At 38.4% G+C, this 19,477-nt stretch overlaps 1 protein-coding gene across 4 annotated transcripts; it reads right to left on the bottom strand.

Moving 5' to 3' along the window:
- Positions 1-5,775: 5,775 nt before the first annotated feature.
- Positions 5,776-13,363, bottom strand: vgll4a (vestigial-like family member 4a). 4 transcript variants are annotated; one of them, XM_067372011.1, is made up of 5 exons: positions 12,718-13,363; positions 11,869-11,992; positions 11,521-11,782; positions 9,437-9,548; positions 5,776-9,194 (listed from the first exon to the last, which is right to left on the bottom strand). In XM_067372011.1, the coding sequence occupies exons 1-5, from the start codon at positions 12,791-12,793 to the stop codon at positions 8,989-8,991; spliced, it is 780 nt and encodes a 259-aa protein (XP_067228112.1). In that variant the 5' UTR covers positions 12,794-13,363; the 3' UTR covers positions 5,776-8,988. The 4 variants fall into 4 exon arrangements, with proteins under 4 accessions (XP_067228112.1, XP_067228113.1, XP_067228114.1 ...); XM_067372012.1 differs by having other exon boundaries at positions 11,545-11,782; XM_067372013.1 differs by having other exon boundaries at positions 11,521-11,752.
- Positions 13,364-19,477: the final 6,114 nt, after the last annotated feature.

Genomic DNA, 19,477 nt, shown 5'->3' with positions numbered 1-19,477 from the left:
GTGCTTTCCCCTTAGGATGCGGCCACATCCTCTTCAAACCGGGGCTGTGCAAAACGCTGGATAATGCTGAAATAATCTACAAGCAATTATGCAAATCCAGAGGCGGTCTCATCCTAGAAATGATGAGATGGTAAAGCTGCACATTCAAAACCATAGATGATGCTCATATTGCATGCATCATTCTTTTACAGTGTGCTTTCATCACACACGGCAATAAAAAGTTTTTTCATTGTTTTGCCACCCATTTCCATACAGTGTATGAAGGCATGGGCCTGAATTTCGCTTACCATAAAGTGTCGTTTCCATTTAAACTTGCCTCTCCATGTCCTTTGCAGATATCTGCCAAAGCCTGTCCCTTGTAAGCCTGTAAAAAATCTTGTGGAAGTGAGAAAACGAGCCTGTCTGCTGGGTAATCCTCAGAGAGAACACTTCATGGGAAGGCTTGTTCGGATCGGTTCGGATGCTGGAGAGGCTGAGGTCATTTTGTCCTTTGTGTTTTGGGGAAGAAAACAAAGTGGTGGATGGGACAGATAGATTTTTTTTTTTTTTCAATATTCAAAAATATATACTTACATTATTTAATAGTAATGGTCACTAAGCTTTTCATAGTTATTATTATTGATACATAACATATCAATAAAAGCTAGAGCAAAGAATTTTGATAAACTGATCAAGTTTTGAATGAGAATACATCTTTGTTCAGTATGTTGGCAGAATGAATCAATGCTAGGTCTACACTGACCTCTGCTGGCTCATTCAGACACTAGGCTGAATTGTGTAATCTAGTGAAATCTAATACAGGGAGCTTCTCATGGTTTGTCCTTTTAACCCCCTTATAATAGCTAGGTGATGCCTTTCTGTCATTTTGACAAATGCAAAAGCATCTAGTCAATTGTGCCTTCTTACAATATGTAATATTAATTTTTCCCCACATCTTGCAACGTGTTTAGTGTATAGTTTTTGTTCGTCTTGGGTCTACTTGCCTTTTAGTTACTGAAACCAGATCATCCAGATAATATAGTAATTAAATGTGAAAGCCAAACATTAAATGTATCAGAAATTATATATATATATATATATATATATATATATATATATATATATATATATATATATATAAAAGCAATATTTCTTGAAAACCAAAACAATGCATTATCACTACTGTGCATTCTGATCTGGCCTTCCTGCATATGTTTTGCAGATCTCTTAGGAGATCCCAGGAGCCGATCTTTTGTCTCAAGCTTCAGTATTCTTACATGTTGACAATATGTAATACTAGTTTGTCATCACATAAATTACATTTTAAAGGTGCCCTAGAATTAAAAATTGAATTTACCTTGGCATAGTTGAATAACAAGAGTTCAGTACATGGAAATGACATACAGTGAGTCTCAAACTCCATTGTTTCCTCCTTCTTATATAAATCTCATTTGTTTAAAAGACCTCCGAAGAACAGGCGAATCTCAACATAACACCGACTGTGACGCAAAAGTCGGGATCATTAATATGTACGCCCCCAATATTTGCATATGCCAGCTCATGTTCAAAGCATTAGAGAAGGGTAGGCAGTATTAACATCTGGATCTGTGCACAGCTGAATCATCAGACTAGGTAAGCAAGCAAGAACAATAGTGAAAAATGGCAGATGGAGCAATAATAACTGACATGATCCATGATAACATCCTATTTTTAGTGATATGTGTAAACTGTCTTTCTAAATGTTTTGTTAGCATGTTGCTAATGTACTGTTAAATGTGGTTAAAGTTACCATCGTTTCTTACTGTATTTGTACATAGCACAGCCTCAAACTCATTCAGAATCAAATATAAACATCCAAATAAATACTGTACTCACATAATCCAATGTTTGCATGCAGCATGCATGACGAACACTGTGTAAAGATCCATTTTGAGGGTTATATTAGCTGTGTGAACTTTGTTTATGCTGTTTTAAGGCAAGCGAGCTCCGTGGGCGGGGGAGTGCCAGATTTAAAGGGGCCGCAGCATGAATCGGCTCATATTTAATGATGCCCCAAAATAGGCAGTTAAAAAAAATAATTTGCTGAAACTTCACAGACACATTCAGTGGACACCTTAGACTTATATTACATCTTGTAAAAAAACGTTCGATGGCACCTTTAAAATAAAATAGAAAACAGTTCTTTAAATTGTAATATTACAATATTACTGTTTTTATTGGATGCACCGATATATCGGCTGATAAAACCAAATTTTCACACTATTGGCCGATAGTCTACAAACAGCAATAGTCAGGGTTGATATATCCTGTCAATTAAAAGAGGACAGGAAAAAGCACTGAATTTGTGCTTTGTGTAATGAAAATGCTAAGAAACCAGTTTGATGTTTCATATTAATAGTAATTATATGAATTGATAACATACAGAAAGTTAAGAAATATTTATTTAATCTTCAGAGTTTAGTCAATGTGTGTTAATATTAATTTGAGTAATGTGTTTGTTTATAACTTATACTAGTTACTGGTTAATCATCAAGTTGATGAAATGGAGAGAATAAAGTTTTTATTTGCATTTCTTTCAAAATATAATGATTAATTATTAATTATAATGAAATTATCATTAATTTAAGGTATAAAAGGCAGAAACCTCAAACTATCACTATCAGTATCGGTATAAGCAGATATCACTCTGAATAATCTGCTATCAGTATCAGTGGAGAAATTTAATACTGGTGCATCTCTAGTTTTTATTGTATTTTTGATCAATTAAATGATGTTATACTGACATGGTGTAATGAGTTGCACCTATGTTTGCTCAGCACTATGAGGTACAAACGAGAGTCAGTTTTAAAGGGGACATATCGTGAAAATCTGTTTTTTTCTGCTATATAATTGGGTCCCCAGTGCATCTACCAACCCAGACGTGGAAAAGTACAACCCAGACTTTGTTTTGGTAAGCCTTTCTCTGCAAGCATGTGAAAAAACGTGCCACTCAGATTCCGTTCCCCTAGAGACATAGGAAGGGGATCTTATTATAATATCACTGCCCCTTAATCTGCACGTTTCCACCCACGACGCCGCCATTTTGTTTTCGCAAGTGACAACGGTGTACCAGTTCTAACACCATGGTTAAAGTTTGAGCAAAGCATGCTTACTGTCATACACATTCTGGGGACACCAGAATATTACATTATTCTGTTATATAATATTTATTCTGTCAATATTATACTACATCTTGTGAAAGGGGGCATAATAGGTCACCTTTGGCTTTAAGTAATCTTCCATTTAAAAAAACAAAACAAAATACCAATGAATAACTGCACACTGGACATGAACATAAGAATGCAGACTAATTAATTTTGCTTTAGAAAATAGCTATATATAGTTATCAGTAGCTAAGAATGAATACGTTGAACTAAATCAAATCTGTATCATTATAAATCCAGTATGTAGAAGTCTAAAGGTGTCATATATGTGGGCTACTTATGTGAAATATTTCGCCTGCTTAAAGAAGCACTGGCAAATAAACTCCATTCATAATAATTCCAGAGCACTTTTTTACAATGCAGATTGTGTCAAAGATGCTTTACAGTGATAGAGTGAACATAATTTTGGCTGTACAGCAGCTCTAGAAGAAAATAGTGTCAAAGTTCAGAGTTGATTTATTTCTGTTGTAAAAGTCATTAGTTATTAATAGTTAATTTATCTAAGCAAGCCAGAGGCGACAGTGGCATAAAAACTATAACCGTGGTATTTTGATTGTATTTTGATAGTGATACATGTGGGTGCAGGAAAATGTTCCATCTCACATTCACAGGTAATTTTTTATTTTCTTTTTTACAAATAAATAAAGCACTTGAATGTAATGGCAATGCCACTCTGTCATTTCAAGATCATTTATATTACTATATATATATATATATATATACACACACTATAGTGCCAAAAGTTTTGGGATGCCTGTCTTTACGTGCACATGAACTTTAATGACATCTCATTCTTAATCCTTAGGGTTTAAAGGTGCCCTAGAATGTTTTTTCACAAGATGTAATATAAGTCTAAGGTGTTCCCTGAATGTGTCTGTGAAGTTTCAGCTCAAAATACACTAAAAAATATCATGTTATCATGGAACATGTCAGTTATTATTGCTCCACCTGCCATTTTTCGCTGTTGTCCTTGCTTGCTTACCTAGTCTGATGATTCAGCTGTGCACAGATCCAGACGTTAATACTGCCTGCCTTGTCTAATGCCTTGAACATGGACTGGCATATGCAAATATTGGGGGCGTACATATTAATGATCCCGACTGTTGCGTCACAGTCAGTGTTATGTTTAGATTCGCCTGTTCTTCGGAGGTCTTTTAAACAAATGAGATTTACACAAGAAGGAGGAAATGATGGGGTTTGAGACTCACTGTATGTCATTTCCATGTACTGAACTCGTGTTATTCAACTATGCCAAGGTAAATTCAATTTTCAATTCTAGGGCACCTTTAATATGGAGTTGGCCCACCCTTTGCAGCTATAATAGCCTCAATTCTTCTGGGAAGGCTTTCCACAAGGTTTATGAGTGTGTTTATGGGATTTTTTTTCTAGCAATCTTCTTCTAGAAGCATATTTGTGAGGTCAGGCAGTGATGTTGGCGAGAAGGCCTGGCTCACAGTCTCCGCTCTAATTCATCCCAAAGGTGTTCTGTCGGGTTGAGGTCAGGACTCAGGACTGGTGCACAGTCATGTTCGAACAGGAAGGGGCCATCCCAAAACTGTTCCCACAAAGTTGGGAGCATGAAATTGACCAAAATGTCTTGGTATGGTATTAAGAGTTCCTTTCACTGGAACTAAGGGGCCAAGCCCAACCCCTGAAAACAACCCCACACCATAATCTCCCCTCCACCAAACTTTACACTTGGCACAATGCAGTCAGGCAAGTACCGTTCTCCTGGCAACCACCAAACCCAGACTTATCCATTGGATTGCCAGACAGAGAAGCGTGATTCGTCACTCCAGAGAACACGTCTCCACCGCTCTAGAGTCCAGTGGCGGTGTGCTTTTCACCACTGCATCCGACGCTTTGCATTGCACTTGGTGATGTAAGGCTTGGATGCAGCTGCTCGGCCATGGAAACCCATTCCATGAAGCTCTTTACGCACTGTTCTTGAGCTAATCTGAAGGCCACATGAAGTTTGGAGGTCTGTAGCTATTGACTCTGCAGAAAGTTGGCGACTTGAAAGTTGGCCCCGATCTGTGATTTTACGTGGCCTACCACTTCGTGGTTGTTCCCAATTGTTTCAACTTTGTTATGACACCACTAACAGTTGACCGTGGAATATTTAGTAGTGAGGAAATTTCATGGCTTTCCTATTTGTGGTACTGATCAGATGTCTGATCCTGCTGTGTAGCCTCTGTAATTCTGTTGGTGAAGTCTCCTACGAACAGCAGATTGTGAGACCATCACCCCAGCTCAAGCAACTGCCCAAAACAAGCAACCATTGAAAATGGCAGCATTTAAGGGTTTTAATCATATTTATAGATGTCTTGACACCACAGTTAACGGAGCAATTTTGTCTTTTCTGTTCCAACTTCCAATACTTATGGAGGGCACTGTATAAAGGAGACTTTGTTCCATCACTAAAGAACCAGTTTAGCAAAGTAAGACAGCTCAACATGATTGCACTTATAACATCTATGTTATATAACTTCTAAATGAATACCTGACGGGAACATTACAAGGGGAAAAAATGAGAAAGAACAACAGTAAATGACAGATCATTGATTATGAGAAACTATATATTTATTCATCACACACAGCGTAATGATTGTCATATTTTACATTCTGAACAAAGCTGTATTGCTTCTCAAAGGGAAAAAAGAAAGACGAGATGAGGGAATAAACTAATTTAGTGTGAATCCTGCATTATTACACAACACACACACACCCACCCACACACACACACACCTACCTTATTACAAAATAGTTCTGGTTACTACAATCAACAAACAATAACCAAAAAATAATAATCAAAAAGGCCACCAAACAAATGCTCCAACAGAAGAAGAAGGTCCACTATTGTGTTTCCATGACTTTCCAAAAAAGGTGGATTACAAAATTGCCAAGTTTACAGTAACTCTCTCAGTAACCACAGCAGTGTCGACTATTTTTTTGTAATTTAATGCCAGCATAATAAAACACAAAATATAGTGTAATACATTTTTAACTGAAAATATAAAAAACACTTTTCTAGATATAATTTTGTTGATCATGGTAGAAATGTCAAAAGGGTCCATAGAGCTGAAACTCAATCAAACCAGCCGCTTACACAGCCCATCAGACTTGTTAGAATAATACAGACAACACTGTCCCAGCAGTTGCTTATCTTGATCATGTCAATGACAAATAAATCAAAGAGAAGAGCATAAAGAAAATATAAAACACATAAAGTCACGCATTAAAGAAAGGTGAAAGTCCCTGACCCTGAGCAGAGCCAGGCCACACGTCTCCAAAGAACAAGATCTTTACATTTTGCGTGGAACCATTTAGAATTTTTGAACAACGACATCATTTTATGACAATTAATCAGATCTTAATCCAACTGTAAGCATTTATCATGGCAGCATTCGCTGTATTGACTTTGGAAATGTGCTCAGTTTTCACGAAAATAATGGCACAGCACAAAATAAAATGTTACTGTTTTGGGGTTCTTTATGCAAAAAACCAAAACAAAATAAAAGTAAACATCTTGCTTTTTTTCTACTGATTTTGGGTTTCCAATATTTGAACACAGTTAGGTAAAAGCACTTGAATGTTTGTCCAATAGATCATGAATCATGACTCGGCTCCACAACTCAAACATGAAATACAGATGACACTTACTGAAACACTCTGATTTGTAGTGAAAACCCCAAAGACACTCCTACACTCTGAGGTTAATAAAACTACAATTAAGTGTTTCTTTGGTTGGCCATCATCTTTAAAGTTTACACTTAGAGCAGAGGTGTAGTCAAGAACAGGGGCCTGGTGTATAAATGTTGCATATGCACAAAATGGGCATAAAAATGTGAGAACGCAATCTTCCACTCACATATCAGGATTTATAAAAGTAAACCAGGCGTAGTAAAAGATTCCAGTAAAAGACTGTGTACGCACTCTTTAATGGAGTGAGCAAAGTAATGAAGTAAACAGAATGATTAAACTAATATACACATTTAGATTAAATATGTCACTCTCCTTAATGGAGTTAAGCACTGAAATTTCATGAAATCACTCCATTTTTATATACATTTTTAATAGAAATATTTGTAGTGGATGCGCTGCTTCTGAACACTTTTCCTGTGGCATGCTTTGTTGTAATGTTTTAAGTACAGCGAGGACTGCTTTGGCGCATGATAATTTCACTTTAAATTGTGTTCTAAATAGCAGAAATCATGTTCTGAGAAAATATTTTTGCACAAATATTGATCAGAAATGCGCGCTTGACTCCATCTAAGCAGATGGTATAGCAACATAGACGGTATAATGACAGAAACCACACAAAGGACTCATTCGTTGATTGGCTGGTCAATTGGCCGGTGTGAATAAGTCCGATGACACAGTACTAGGGCTGCATGATATATCGCACTATACTGCGATTATGAAATCGCAAAGGCTGCGATTGTTTTTTATGCGCAGCTTGTCAATGAAGTATGGCTCCAAATGCTAATCCATCTGAAAGCACTGCGAGTTTGAGTCGCTTATAATGTTCATTTGAAAAAGCAACACGCGTCAAACTTCTTTTCAGACACGAGAAGCATTTATTAGCTTCTTGTCCAACAAAAGACAACATTTAATAACGTGTTTTTACTCCAAACTCACTTCATAAGTTTAGCATCCTTCTGTGAGATGATGTGGCTTCTTACACAGAATAAGGCAGCTGTGTGTTTATTAGTCATGTTTAATTAATCGAAGCATTTCAATCTTCTGTTTATTCAGCTACAGAGATATGATGCATGTTATCTTCTTCTGTGGCAGGGCATTTGAGTTTCTGCGCAAGAGTGCCCTCTGGCTTTCAGTTGGAGAAGCATTTACTACTGATCACAGAGCCGTACAGCTCTGACAAGCTGCGCATTAAATAATCGCAGCCTTTGCCATATCGCGTGTGATTTTATCGCGATAAATCGTGCAGTCCTACATAGTACTGTACAATCTCTGCAGCAATCTAGCTTTTGTGCATACACACACTTTGAGGATGAAATATAAATGAGGCCCCAGACCCTTCAAGACCCAGATCCAGACTAGACCCCTAGAGACTGATACCCAGACCAAGATTAGACCCTTCAAGACCTCTGGCCTCATTTATAAAATGTTGTGTAGAAACAGTCCAACATTTGATCTTACGATCATTTCTCAACTGTGTGTACATAAACATATATAAAATGAACATACATAAAATGAACGTACGCACAGAAAATGCGCGTTTCAGTTCTCTCGCCTAATTAATGTCATTCACATTTTTTTAAAAAATCACCAGTAATCGTCCAAATCCTTTCATTTAAAATGGCGAGCTGCAAGATTAGCCTAGATTTCCTAAAGCCTGCAGTACACTGACAAGGACGTCTGCTCAGACACTGACGTGGCGCTAAGCACTTTTCCACATCACAGACTGTTTTTATAAATATGACAAACTTTTTTTCCTCACGTCTTTCTGTTGGCAGTACTGCTTACAGTTATTCGCACATTAGATAAAGAGATGTGGAAAATTTAAAAGAGCATGACTTGTTTTATATTAAAAAGTTATTTATAGTTCAACAAGCCGTGATGGATAACTCAATTTGGAACTCACATGCTGTGCAATGGGCAGGACGTGGACCAGCAACATATGTATATTTTAGGCTTAACTCTTGTGCATTTAATACACATAGAAAAAATCCTATTTCCAATAAGGCAGCTATTTAATATTACTGAAATGAATGCTGCAATCTTAGTCCAGTCATGGTCTGGGTCTTGACTACACCTCTGAAGTGAGCTAACATGAACAGGGCTAACATCGCCCCTCATGGTTCGGTGCTGTACCGCCACTGCCCTTGGCTTTGATCTGTAGCCAGGCGTCCCCCAGTGCTTTAGTGAAGTGGTCATCCACTGAGCCTGTGATGGACACGGAGTTAGAGACAGGCACGGGCTCCTCGTAGATCTGCCCCAGACTGCGGCGGAAGTGCTCCTCAATCACAGGGTCACACTCAGGGTTTGCTGAGAAAGAGAAAACCAAGAGATCATATAACCTCAACACTAAATCAATTATGGGAGACTTAAAGCCATTTCAAGAACCAATAATGAATTTATTAATTAATTTAAATTAAATCACCTACAAATGTATAAAGAGAAATCACTGTAATGTTATTGTAACGTGAATAATCACACCGGCAAGTAATGATGTGCTACTCAGACCAAACACACACTTCTGATTATGCAATCGTTCAAAGGTGAACTACCGTTGGTCTTGTTGGAGGATCCAGATGTGCAGCTGTTAGGGGACATGTGGCAGCTGGAAAGACTGCAAGGCCGGTTGCTGGCAGGGGCACAGGTGATTACAGATGGACGGTTCTGTTTGGAAACGTGACAAACATTCAACAACATGTGCTATAACAGTGAAGTCACTGATTGAGAATCAATAGTCGCCTTTCCACTATCCGGCACTTCAGCACGGCACGATTACAAACCATTTTAGAACGAGAATTCTCAACTGGTAAAATGGGTGTAGTGGCGTCACAGGATTGGTCTGTTGCCTGGCTGCCAGTTTCTCTGTAGCTGGCCAAGCATGCTATTTGAGTGACGTGAATTACATTACATACTTTTGTGAAGTCACCTTTATTTATATAGCACTTTATGCAATACAGATTGTACAAAGCAGCTTTGTTTGGAATCAGTGGTTCGGAGTGTGTATCAAACTGCCAAAGTCACGCCCCACAGTGTTGAACCATTGAAATTTCAAAACACTTATTACTTAAAGGTGCTCTATGTAAGAATGAAAGCTAGTGGCTGAAATGGGTACTGCAGTCCAAATTCAAAATATTGTTTGCCCCGCCCCCTCCTCTTCAGACTAGAAGCTCTCGCGGGTTGCCAGTTTGAAGACACGCAACAGGAGCGAGCTCAACTGACATTGGAAGGCAGGGAGACTTACACACTGTAAGATAATTTGTTGATTTATGATGAGTTGATATCGCGTTTTAATATGCTCCAGTTCATAGAGATTTTATAGATAGATGCTGAGGCTTTTTTGGTCGGGTAGAATCTGCAATATCTGACCCAGTTTGTTCGCTGGCTTCCATGGCTGCAATTCGCTGCAGGGGTGGCGAAATACTATTGGGTAAATTGGCAATGTGTGGTCTCGCACAGACCAAAACAAAAACAAAAATTTCGACACGGAACGCAATTTTTAAAGTAAAATAACTGGTTGTAGCAATGGTTTTCAGAGAAACATGTATGTGAACTCAGCATGTTTAATAAATATCTGCAAACATAATATGGTATTTAACAAAACCTTGTTTACTGAAATCACATGACTTTGGCAGTTTGATACACACTCCAAACCACTGATTCGAAACAAAAGATTCATAAAGCTTCATGAAGCAGTGTTTTGAAATCGCCCATCACTAGATACTGTTGAATAAAGTCGTTATTTTGTTTTTTTGGCACACAAAACGTATTCTCGTCACTTCATAATATTAAGATTGAACTAGTCACATGAACTGTTTTAAATATGTCTTTAGTAGCTTTCTGAGCATCTGAAATTGTTAATTGTCTTGCTGGCAATGGAGGTCTTACTGAGCCATCCGATTTCATCAAAAATATCTTAATTTGTGTTCTGAAGATGAATGAAAGTCTTACAGGTGTGGGACGACATGAGGGTAAGTAATTAATGACCGAAATTTGGGTGAACTAACCTTTTAATACAAAGTGGGACTGAGAACTAAAGCATTACAAATGATCCGGCTGCAAGAGAAGCATATCTTGCATAAAGAAAAGAGACTCAATGATCTTGTTTAATAGGTATTATATAGTGTTCCATTAAAGCTGTTGTGCATTTAATGCTTTAAACATTTTTATGAATGCATTTATTTCTTAATATTTTAATTCCAAATTCTCAACTGATTAAATTTGATAATTGTTTTTGTATCAATATAAAACATGATATTAATCAGGTGGTGCAACCATGTAAACTCTTGATTTAAAACAACAAATAATAGGTCAAAGTGAACAAATGGCTGAAAACTAGATTGTGATGAATTATTATATTGAATGCATTTTCTGGTATGTGATTATTTTTCTGTCTTTAAAAGTAAAATCAGATGCTAAAGATGCTAAATATCTGGCCACTAGAATGCAATAATAATAGATTTTAAACACTTTGAAATGTTATTTAACAACTGAAACTTGTTTAAACACTGTTCCTGACTCAAAAATATGCATTACGTCATACCTTTTTGAAGCTTTATTTGTCATTGACCCTTACGAAACGAGAACGGTTTGGCTCTATGGTGGAAAAGCGGCTAAAGTTTTAAAGAAAAACTCTTACTATTTCAGACTGTGTAAGTCTGACCTGCTGTGGTTTTGTGCCGGATCCAGGAATAAGAAGCATGCTCCTAGTAGGTTCTGAGCTTTGTTTGGTCATCTCAATTGGTTGATCCACCGCAAAAATGGGGAAAGGTGCGAATACATGACGGCTATGGAGAGCGCTCAGAGACGCCTGTCCAAATGAACTGTAATTCCATGACTCCTGATTTACAGCCTCTCCATTTGGATTTCTCCTAAAAAAATCACGAGAAAAAAAAAACATGCTGTGCAAAAAAAAAACGTTATATGATTTAACAATTCTACAGAAAAATTGTCTGCAGTGTCAATAACAGAACTGCAGCAGACGTACAGATGTGATCTCATTTTGTTCACGTGCTCTTCATCAGAGTCTTCGTTTTCATGGTGTTTTCTCTTTGTTGGGCTCACGGGTTGACAGCCTGAGTTCAGCAAAACCCCAGATGCCCCTGAGTCATCTATCAATAAATCAGATTCAAATTCATATCAAACATTGTGAAGCCTGAATTAAGGCACAATCATTACTGACAGTCTTATTACCCATAATACTAATAATGCTTAAAATCAACCACAAAGACATTAGATCACCATCATGCTATAATATGAAGACTAGAAAATCAATGAGCTTTAATTGTTAATGTGCAAATATTTTATTACAAATCTTATACTTCAGAATAGAGTCAAAAGGTCAGCAGTAAAAATATTTACTCTTAGACTAAAAAATGCAGAATGAAGAACAAAACTTATAAGGTTGAGACCCTTAAAAAGAAAATATCAGAAAATCACAGCAAGGCTTAGCTCAGGCTGAACAATGTAAAGATTTATGAATTATTAATTTTTTATTATTATTATTATTTTTTTTTTTTTTAAATATTTTACCATTTTTTTACATTTTAAAATAAGGTGTACACACACTTGTATTCATTGTGCAAGGAAAATATGTTTCTGAAATTATGTAAATGTTTCTGAAAATTAAAAGTATTTAAAGTATTTCTTTATGTTTTTCAAAACCATATGAAACTAACATGAACACCAAGATTACATTTCTAAGAAACTAACAGAGGCATTTTCATTAGTGCCTCCGACTTTTGGACCCTACTGTTCACAATGGTGCTGAATGATTATTCCATAATCAAATATTAAATATGTGTTGGGTTTAAGAGTTGTGAATGCTGTTACTTACCCTCATACGGATTACAATGCAGCCTGCTGATGTTATTGTTCATTTTATTGGTGTATCGATTAATCAAAATATCCATTTTATCACAAACATCCACATTTAAAGCAGAATTATTATCGGTTACTCCAGCTCATCTATAGAGCTGAATGTGTCGATCTTTCAGAAGGAGAAACATGAGGAAGCTTACAATTACTAATGGTAAGATGTGAACATAATAATAAGTTTACGTTGTTTTTAGCATTCTGGGCTAGCTATGAGCTCGGGCTGCAAGTTACACGCTAACCTGTCAGTCTGAAGTTTACTTTAGTGACTTCAATACAAAATACTAACTCATACTCGTCAAGCACGGACTGTTGCATGTAAAAAAGGTAAATAAAGCAGTCAGGTGATTATTAATTGTCGTGTTGTGACTGTAATATGCGAGTATACTGCTACAGCTGCTCGACAGGAGTCCCGTGCGTTTCCGCCTGAGTAAAAAAAACTGTTAATTTTTCTTTTCCCAAAACTCGATATTTAAATGTTATTTAACACAAAGGTTGGTTTATTTATATATATTACGAGTTATATTTTATATTTTCTGTCAAAGTTCTGTCATAGTCTCAATTAAACTGTATAAAACAGTTATGCAGTCATCAAAGACGACTGCTATTGGCCCATGCAACACGCGCTGAGAAAAGCTATACGTACCATGTGACAATTATACACATATGTCTATGGTTACAGCGCCATCTATCTGCTCTCCTGAAAGGGTAACCGTCTCATGCGAAACTCTCGCGACAGTATGCGTTGACGTCACTTTCCCGCCGGAACACGCATCCCCAGCAAGACTGAGTGGCAAAACATTCTGCAGCATGACTGGAATTAAAACGGGAGTAAAACAAACGAATATCTGCTTGAATTAAAAGCAGTTGGACTCAGTGTTCCTTACAACTCACCAAAGAACCAGTGGTCATGGAAATTGATGTGGCCAGGGATCGGGTTGATCAGGTGGCCATAGGGGGACCTTAAAAATCCTATATGGTGGCAGTAAAACGTACACTGGTAAAAGAAGTAGTAACCTGAATTGTAATCTATTTCTACTTTATCTAACCCACAAAAATCACTTCTACTTTATATAACTCACAAGTCACAAAATTATATTCATTTATTTGATGTAATTTGCTAGGTTAATATATAGATTAAATATGCAGATATATTTTTGACTTGCATGAAACCTGTTCATTTATATGTTCGTACATAAAGTGCATTGTTTAGGAAAGAACTGTAAAAAAAGAAAGAAAGAAAAGAAATGCACTGTTTCCTGTGATTGTATTTCCTGTGTAAATACATTTATACTAGTGATGCACCGAAATTCAAGATTGCACTCGGCCAAAAACCAAAAATGAAAACAAAGTTTATTTAATAACTAATTTATCAAATTTATTTAATAATCAAATAATACTTAACAAATAATAGTTGTGCAAACATTTAAATTTCACATTTTTTTATATCAACGTTATGATATACGTTATTTGTATATATGTTACGTTACGTTATTTTTTTATATCATGTTTTTATATCAACCTTTTCATAATAGAATTATATTTTGGTAAAATAAACATTTAAACAACGGCAGTAATAGCCTAACTTGTGAATATTTCCTGCATATATTTATCAAAATGCTCCTCTCTAGAATTATTTTTCCTAGTTAACTAATGAGTTATGGTCATTGAATAGCTTTACAGAGGTAAAAAAAAAATATAGAAGTGAAATTGTTTACTAGTTGTTTTATTGTTTTTCCACGTTTGAAAAACTGATTGAGTTTTGATTACATAAGATGATACATTTCAGCAATTTGTACTTTATCTATCAAGCTATACCTTCTGATGTATACTTCTGATTGCATCAGTTACTGATGTTTATGGGGAAAACTCAGTTTGTCTTCAAATAATGAAGCCTGAGTTGTTCACATCAATGCACCTGCACAGACAAATGGTATTTTAGCCCACCAAAATGGGTGGGGTCGACTGCCTATTTAACTTGCGCTGATTGCCATTTTCGTCAGAATTTCTTTCCTTCAAGCATGAAGATTTCTTTGCTGACTCCGAAGAAGAAGAAGATAGAAGCCTTTCTGCTCTCCGTTGAAGCAAGCCTTAAGCAACAGATTAACGGCACTGCAGCTGACTCATCGCTTTTTAAAAGATAAAAGTTGAGCCATGTTTGAATGTGGCTCATGCAGGGCTCCTCTGCTTCCTTTGGACACTGAGTATATCGCTTGCTTGGGCCCTGCCTATGCAGAGGCTGCGCTCACAATCACTTTTTTTTTAGGAAAGCGATCCCGCCTTGCACGCTCTCCCATTCTCTTCCCTCTCGAGCCGAGATGGAAGAAACAGCGGAGCTGCAGGACCGAGCAACTCGTGCCTTGCTCTCGAGTCTCTGGTGCTCTCCGCCCACGAAGACCAATGCCCCTCATCTCATGCGAGTGGCATGGTTGGTGGATCCGAGGATGCTTTGATGACACTATGTCTCTGGCTGTCTCTGAAGTAGAGGACTGCGCAAGCTCTTGAGATGACTCAACCCCACCGCCTAAAGAGCCGGATGCAATCAGGCCTCGGCAGGACTCAGAGCTCATCCGCATTCTCACAAAGGTAGTAGAAGAGCTGGGCTTAGAGTGGTTGGCTCCAGAGGAGCCCACCCGCAGCCACCTTGATGAATGGTTGACGGCAGAGAGAAAAAAAGGGTACTCCAGGCTTCTCCCATTGGAAGACGCCATCGTCATGCATCTCTGCCAGCCCTTGGCTGGAAGACTAAAGCAAGTCATCCCTCTAAGCCGTGCAGGACTACATCAGCCCTTGTGGCCAGAGCGTACGCCACAACGATCAAGCTGGATCCACCCTGCATACAATGACGGTCCTTCAGGTCCGTCTGGACTTGACCCAGCAGCCTTTAAAGAGCTGTGCATGGTGACCGACCTCGCCCTGAACACCACTAAGTCCGGAGCCCAAGCGATTGGCCGAGCTCTGGCCAGTTTGATGGTCCTTGAGCGTCACCTTTGGCTTAATTTAAAGGAGAGGACGCCGACAAGGCAGATCTCCTTGACTCTCCCATGTCTCCCTCAGGACTGTTTGGTTCACCCAGATTCATTATGAAGCAGAGACTTTCTCATTGAATAGTGGACGTGATAAGTCCTTGGGCTTGCAATGCCTTATAAGAGTGAGTGCCCACTCCAACAGGGCAATGGCCTCCCCTTGGGCTTGGGCTTGGTCTAGCGGAGTGTCCATTGCTGACATCTCTGCGGCGGCCGGCTGGTCCTTGCCGTCCACCTTTGTGTCCATGTGTTCTTTAACGGTCCGCTTGCAAACAAATGCTGTGACGTCAAACTCCCTTGTGAAAGAAGAACGCCATTGTGTTTACAACTGTGACGAGTGCTTACCAGGATTAACTAAACGCTGGATTTTCAAAAGGCTCCATTGTTGCAGTAAACTTGCACAACGTTCTTGAATGAATAATTTATTTGATGCATGCCGGTCTGTTATTGTAGGTACATCGACTTTACATTTTCACGCCCCTAAACATGACGCGGAACAAAATGAACTGTCAGTCATACTCTTGCATGGTCCTTGGCCTGAGCCCGTCTTGCCGTACAAACTTTTAAAGTCCAATCTCTCATGTAGCCTGCTATGGGGCCATTGTAACTAAGCGCCCCGGGGTACGGTTCGCAGGACAGCCTTCCGTTCTGCTCTAGTGTTGTAGTCTTACGCACCACCCGCAATCTGCAAATCCAGCGTCGGACTGGGACTTGTTTACACCATGTTCCAAATTATTATGCAAGTGACATATCAGTAAGATTTCAGTAGAATAAACGTTCATATTTTAGTTTTTCAAAGAAAATGTTTGTTTATTTTATCCATGTCTTTTTAGATAACTGGTATCAATCTCAGACAAAATAATTCGCCAGGTCTATGGAAACCCTACTTAGAGGTTGTTCCACATTATTAAGCAAGTCACAGTTCTCATGCAATATGGGGAGGAAGAAAGATCTTTCTGAAGATGAAAAGCATGAAATGGTGCAATGTTGTGCAAAAGGCATGAAAACTACTAATATTGTGTGAAACTGAATGGAGATTATCGAATTATCACAAGATTTGTGAGTGTTTTAGATCACAACTTAGTTTAACACAATTTAGAGCATAACTCGGTCAGATAAAGGCTTATTACAGTTTTTCTCAAATGCTAAAACACATTTCACAAACGTTTCCTCCATGTTCCCCAATGTCTAAACACAACACCCTTTTCTAAAGCTACATAAACACAACCACACCTTCTCACTTCAAAACTCAAACTTTCACACCAAAAGAGCAGATCGAGGCTTTCAAAAATGTAAACACTATACACATCATTACACACTACAGCAAAACAATTGAAAACACAATGCTCAATTTGTGAGAAGGTTCTTTGTTTCATAACTGCCAATGCATATTTTTAGAAACTTTACAGTAATGGATGTTCTTAGATCTCTGCAGAGGATTAGGCATTTAGATTTGTGAGTTTCATATGAAGAGTATAAATCTATAGTAAATTCTGCACGTACACTACTGTAACAACTCAATGCAAAAACAGAATCTATTGCACACAACAGTACTCTTGAAAACATGATCAGGGTGTGAAGTTTTTTTATTTACTTCATTCACACCGCACACACACACACACCACAATCACTGTGCGGCATCATGTCGCTGAGCTGCATCGGCCACATCACCTCATCCACATCGCAGGCTATATTGTCTCTTGCCAGGCACCGTGGGAAAAACGCCCTGGAATGGCCAGACCTCATGAGTACCTCTTCCAAGGATGGATTCGCCATCGTGTCCAACTGTAATATCCTCTATGAAAATGTGAAAGTGCACAGGTGTTCAGAACAACAGTCAATCAGGTAGCACAGTATTGTCCAGAAGTAATGCAGGCCACTGAGCAACACAGTATGTCCACTAACTGTACTGTGAACATGGATGTATACTTACTTGTACATACTCGTAACGTAGGTCTTTGTGTCAAAGGGAACCCTATAGACCCTATAGACCCGTTTCATCCGCATCTTTTGGCGCCGGAGAACTCGGTCTATTGTGGCCAAGCTGACATCAAAGCTCTCAAAGTTGACATTATCTGCAATGACTTTGTCTCTGATCTCCCGGAGTCTGATGAGGTTGTTCTCACGAGCCATATCCACAATGCAGGTTTCTTGTGCCGCTGTAAATATGGCAACCCTCCCACCTCTATGTGGCATTCTTTCAACTCTAAAGAAAGAAACATGTGTTGTCAATTGACATGTTTTACAATACAGTAACAACTGATTTGAAACCAATAGACTACTTTCACAGGCTTGTAAAATTGTATTGTGACAAAGAAAGCAATAGAGTACAATACCTGTTGTGTTGTCTGAATGCCCTGATAATGGTGGCCACGGTGAACCTACTCAGGTTTGGACGGACTCGTAGTCCTGCTTCAGCCATTGTCATGCCATGGACAATGACATGGTCAATGACTGTTGCTCGCATCTCATCCGTAATGATGGTGCGAGGTTGTATTGCTCTCCCTCCTGGACCTTCTCCTCTCCCTTGTTGGCCTGCTCCTCTTCCTCCTCTGATTTGAACTCCTCTTCCTCGTTGGCCTGCTCCTCTTCTTCCATGGCCAGCTCTTCTCCCTCCTCTGACTCGAATTCCTCTTCCCCTGACTCTGCCTTCATCCATTCTGTTTGTTTGGAATCTTCAGCAAACTGTGCACTCTGAACTTGCTTTTATACATGTGGTCACAGCATTAGCAACAAGTGTCTTCAATTTTGAGTCGTTGTGTGTAATGAATGATGTCAGGTGTGTTCATTGTGTTCAAATATTGCTGACTGTGGCAAGCATTTTGCATCACATGAGCTTTCATTTGAGAATATGAGCAGAGTTCTTTTGCAACTTGTGTTTTAGCAAAGAAAAATGTGTTAAGATTTATGAGAACGGAGGATTGTGTTTTGTGAATTGTGTCTTCATGTGAAATGTGTTTATGATATTGGAAAATGATAGCTAGATTTAGTAAATGTGTTTAGACAACTGGTCATTTGGTTTAGAGTATTGGCTTTTGTGTTTTAGCATTTGAGAAAAACTGTAATGAAAATTCCTGTCAAAAAAAATATTGTATTAAAAGGGCAGCTATAAAAAAAAAGCCAGTGTTGAGCAGCAAACAGGTAATTGAAGCTCCGGGTGTCTCTGGAGTCTCAAGAAGCTCTCCATGCAGGCTGGCAGTTGTGCGTAAAGATGCATTTCAGCCACTCCAAAGCAAAGCTTTGTAAGGTTTGGTTAGTATGATCTTAAAAGCAGCAAAAAAAACTGTCCTGTTTGCACCAGCACTAGACCATCTCTAACCAGAATAAACCAGTCTGGACCAACATGGAATTCATTCTGTTTTATGCTGGATTTTTCAGCAGGGCTTCTCACTCAACACGTAATCGACGTGGGCAGCGTTGTGGGGAAAAATGCCAAAAACATGGCTGTGGACAGCCAGCAACTAGTGCCTCATCTCAAAATCAATGCAAAAGAAACTTGCTATGATATATTATTTTGAGATATACTATAGATGTGATATTTGTTACAGCAGCCTCTGGCTCTCCTGCTGATGTAGTGACAAATTCAGAAATCAAAGAAATCCAGTCACAAGTGGACATTGAGAGGCATTTAAACACCAGGTGTACAATGTGTCTCTCTTGTCTTGACCACTTGTGATCGGATTGACCTAAACACAT

This window comes from Chanodichthys erythropterus, chromosome 20 (genome assembly GCF_024489055.1).
Source record: "Chanodichthys erythropterus isolate Z2021 chromosome 20, ASM2448905v1, whole genome shotgun sequence".
Taxonomy (NCBI): domain Eukaryota; kingdom Metazoa; phylum Chordata; class Actinopteri; order Cypriniformes; family Xenocyprididae; genus Chanodichthys; species Chanodichthys erythropterus.
This window is presented reverse-complemented; position numbering and strand designations above follow the sequence as displayed.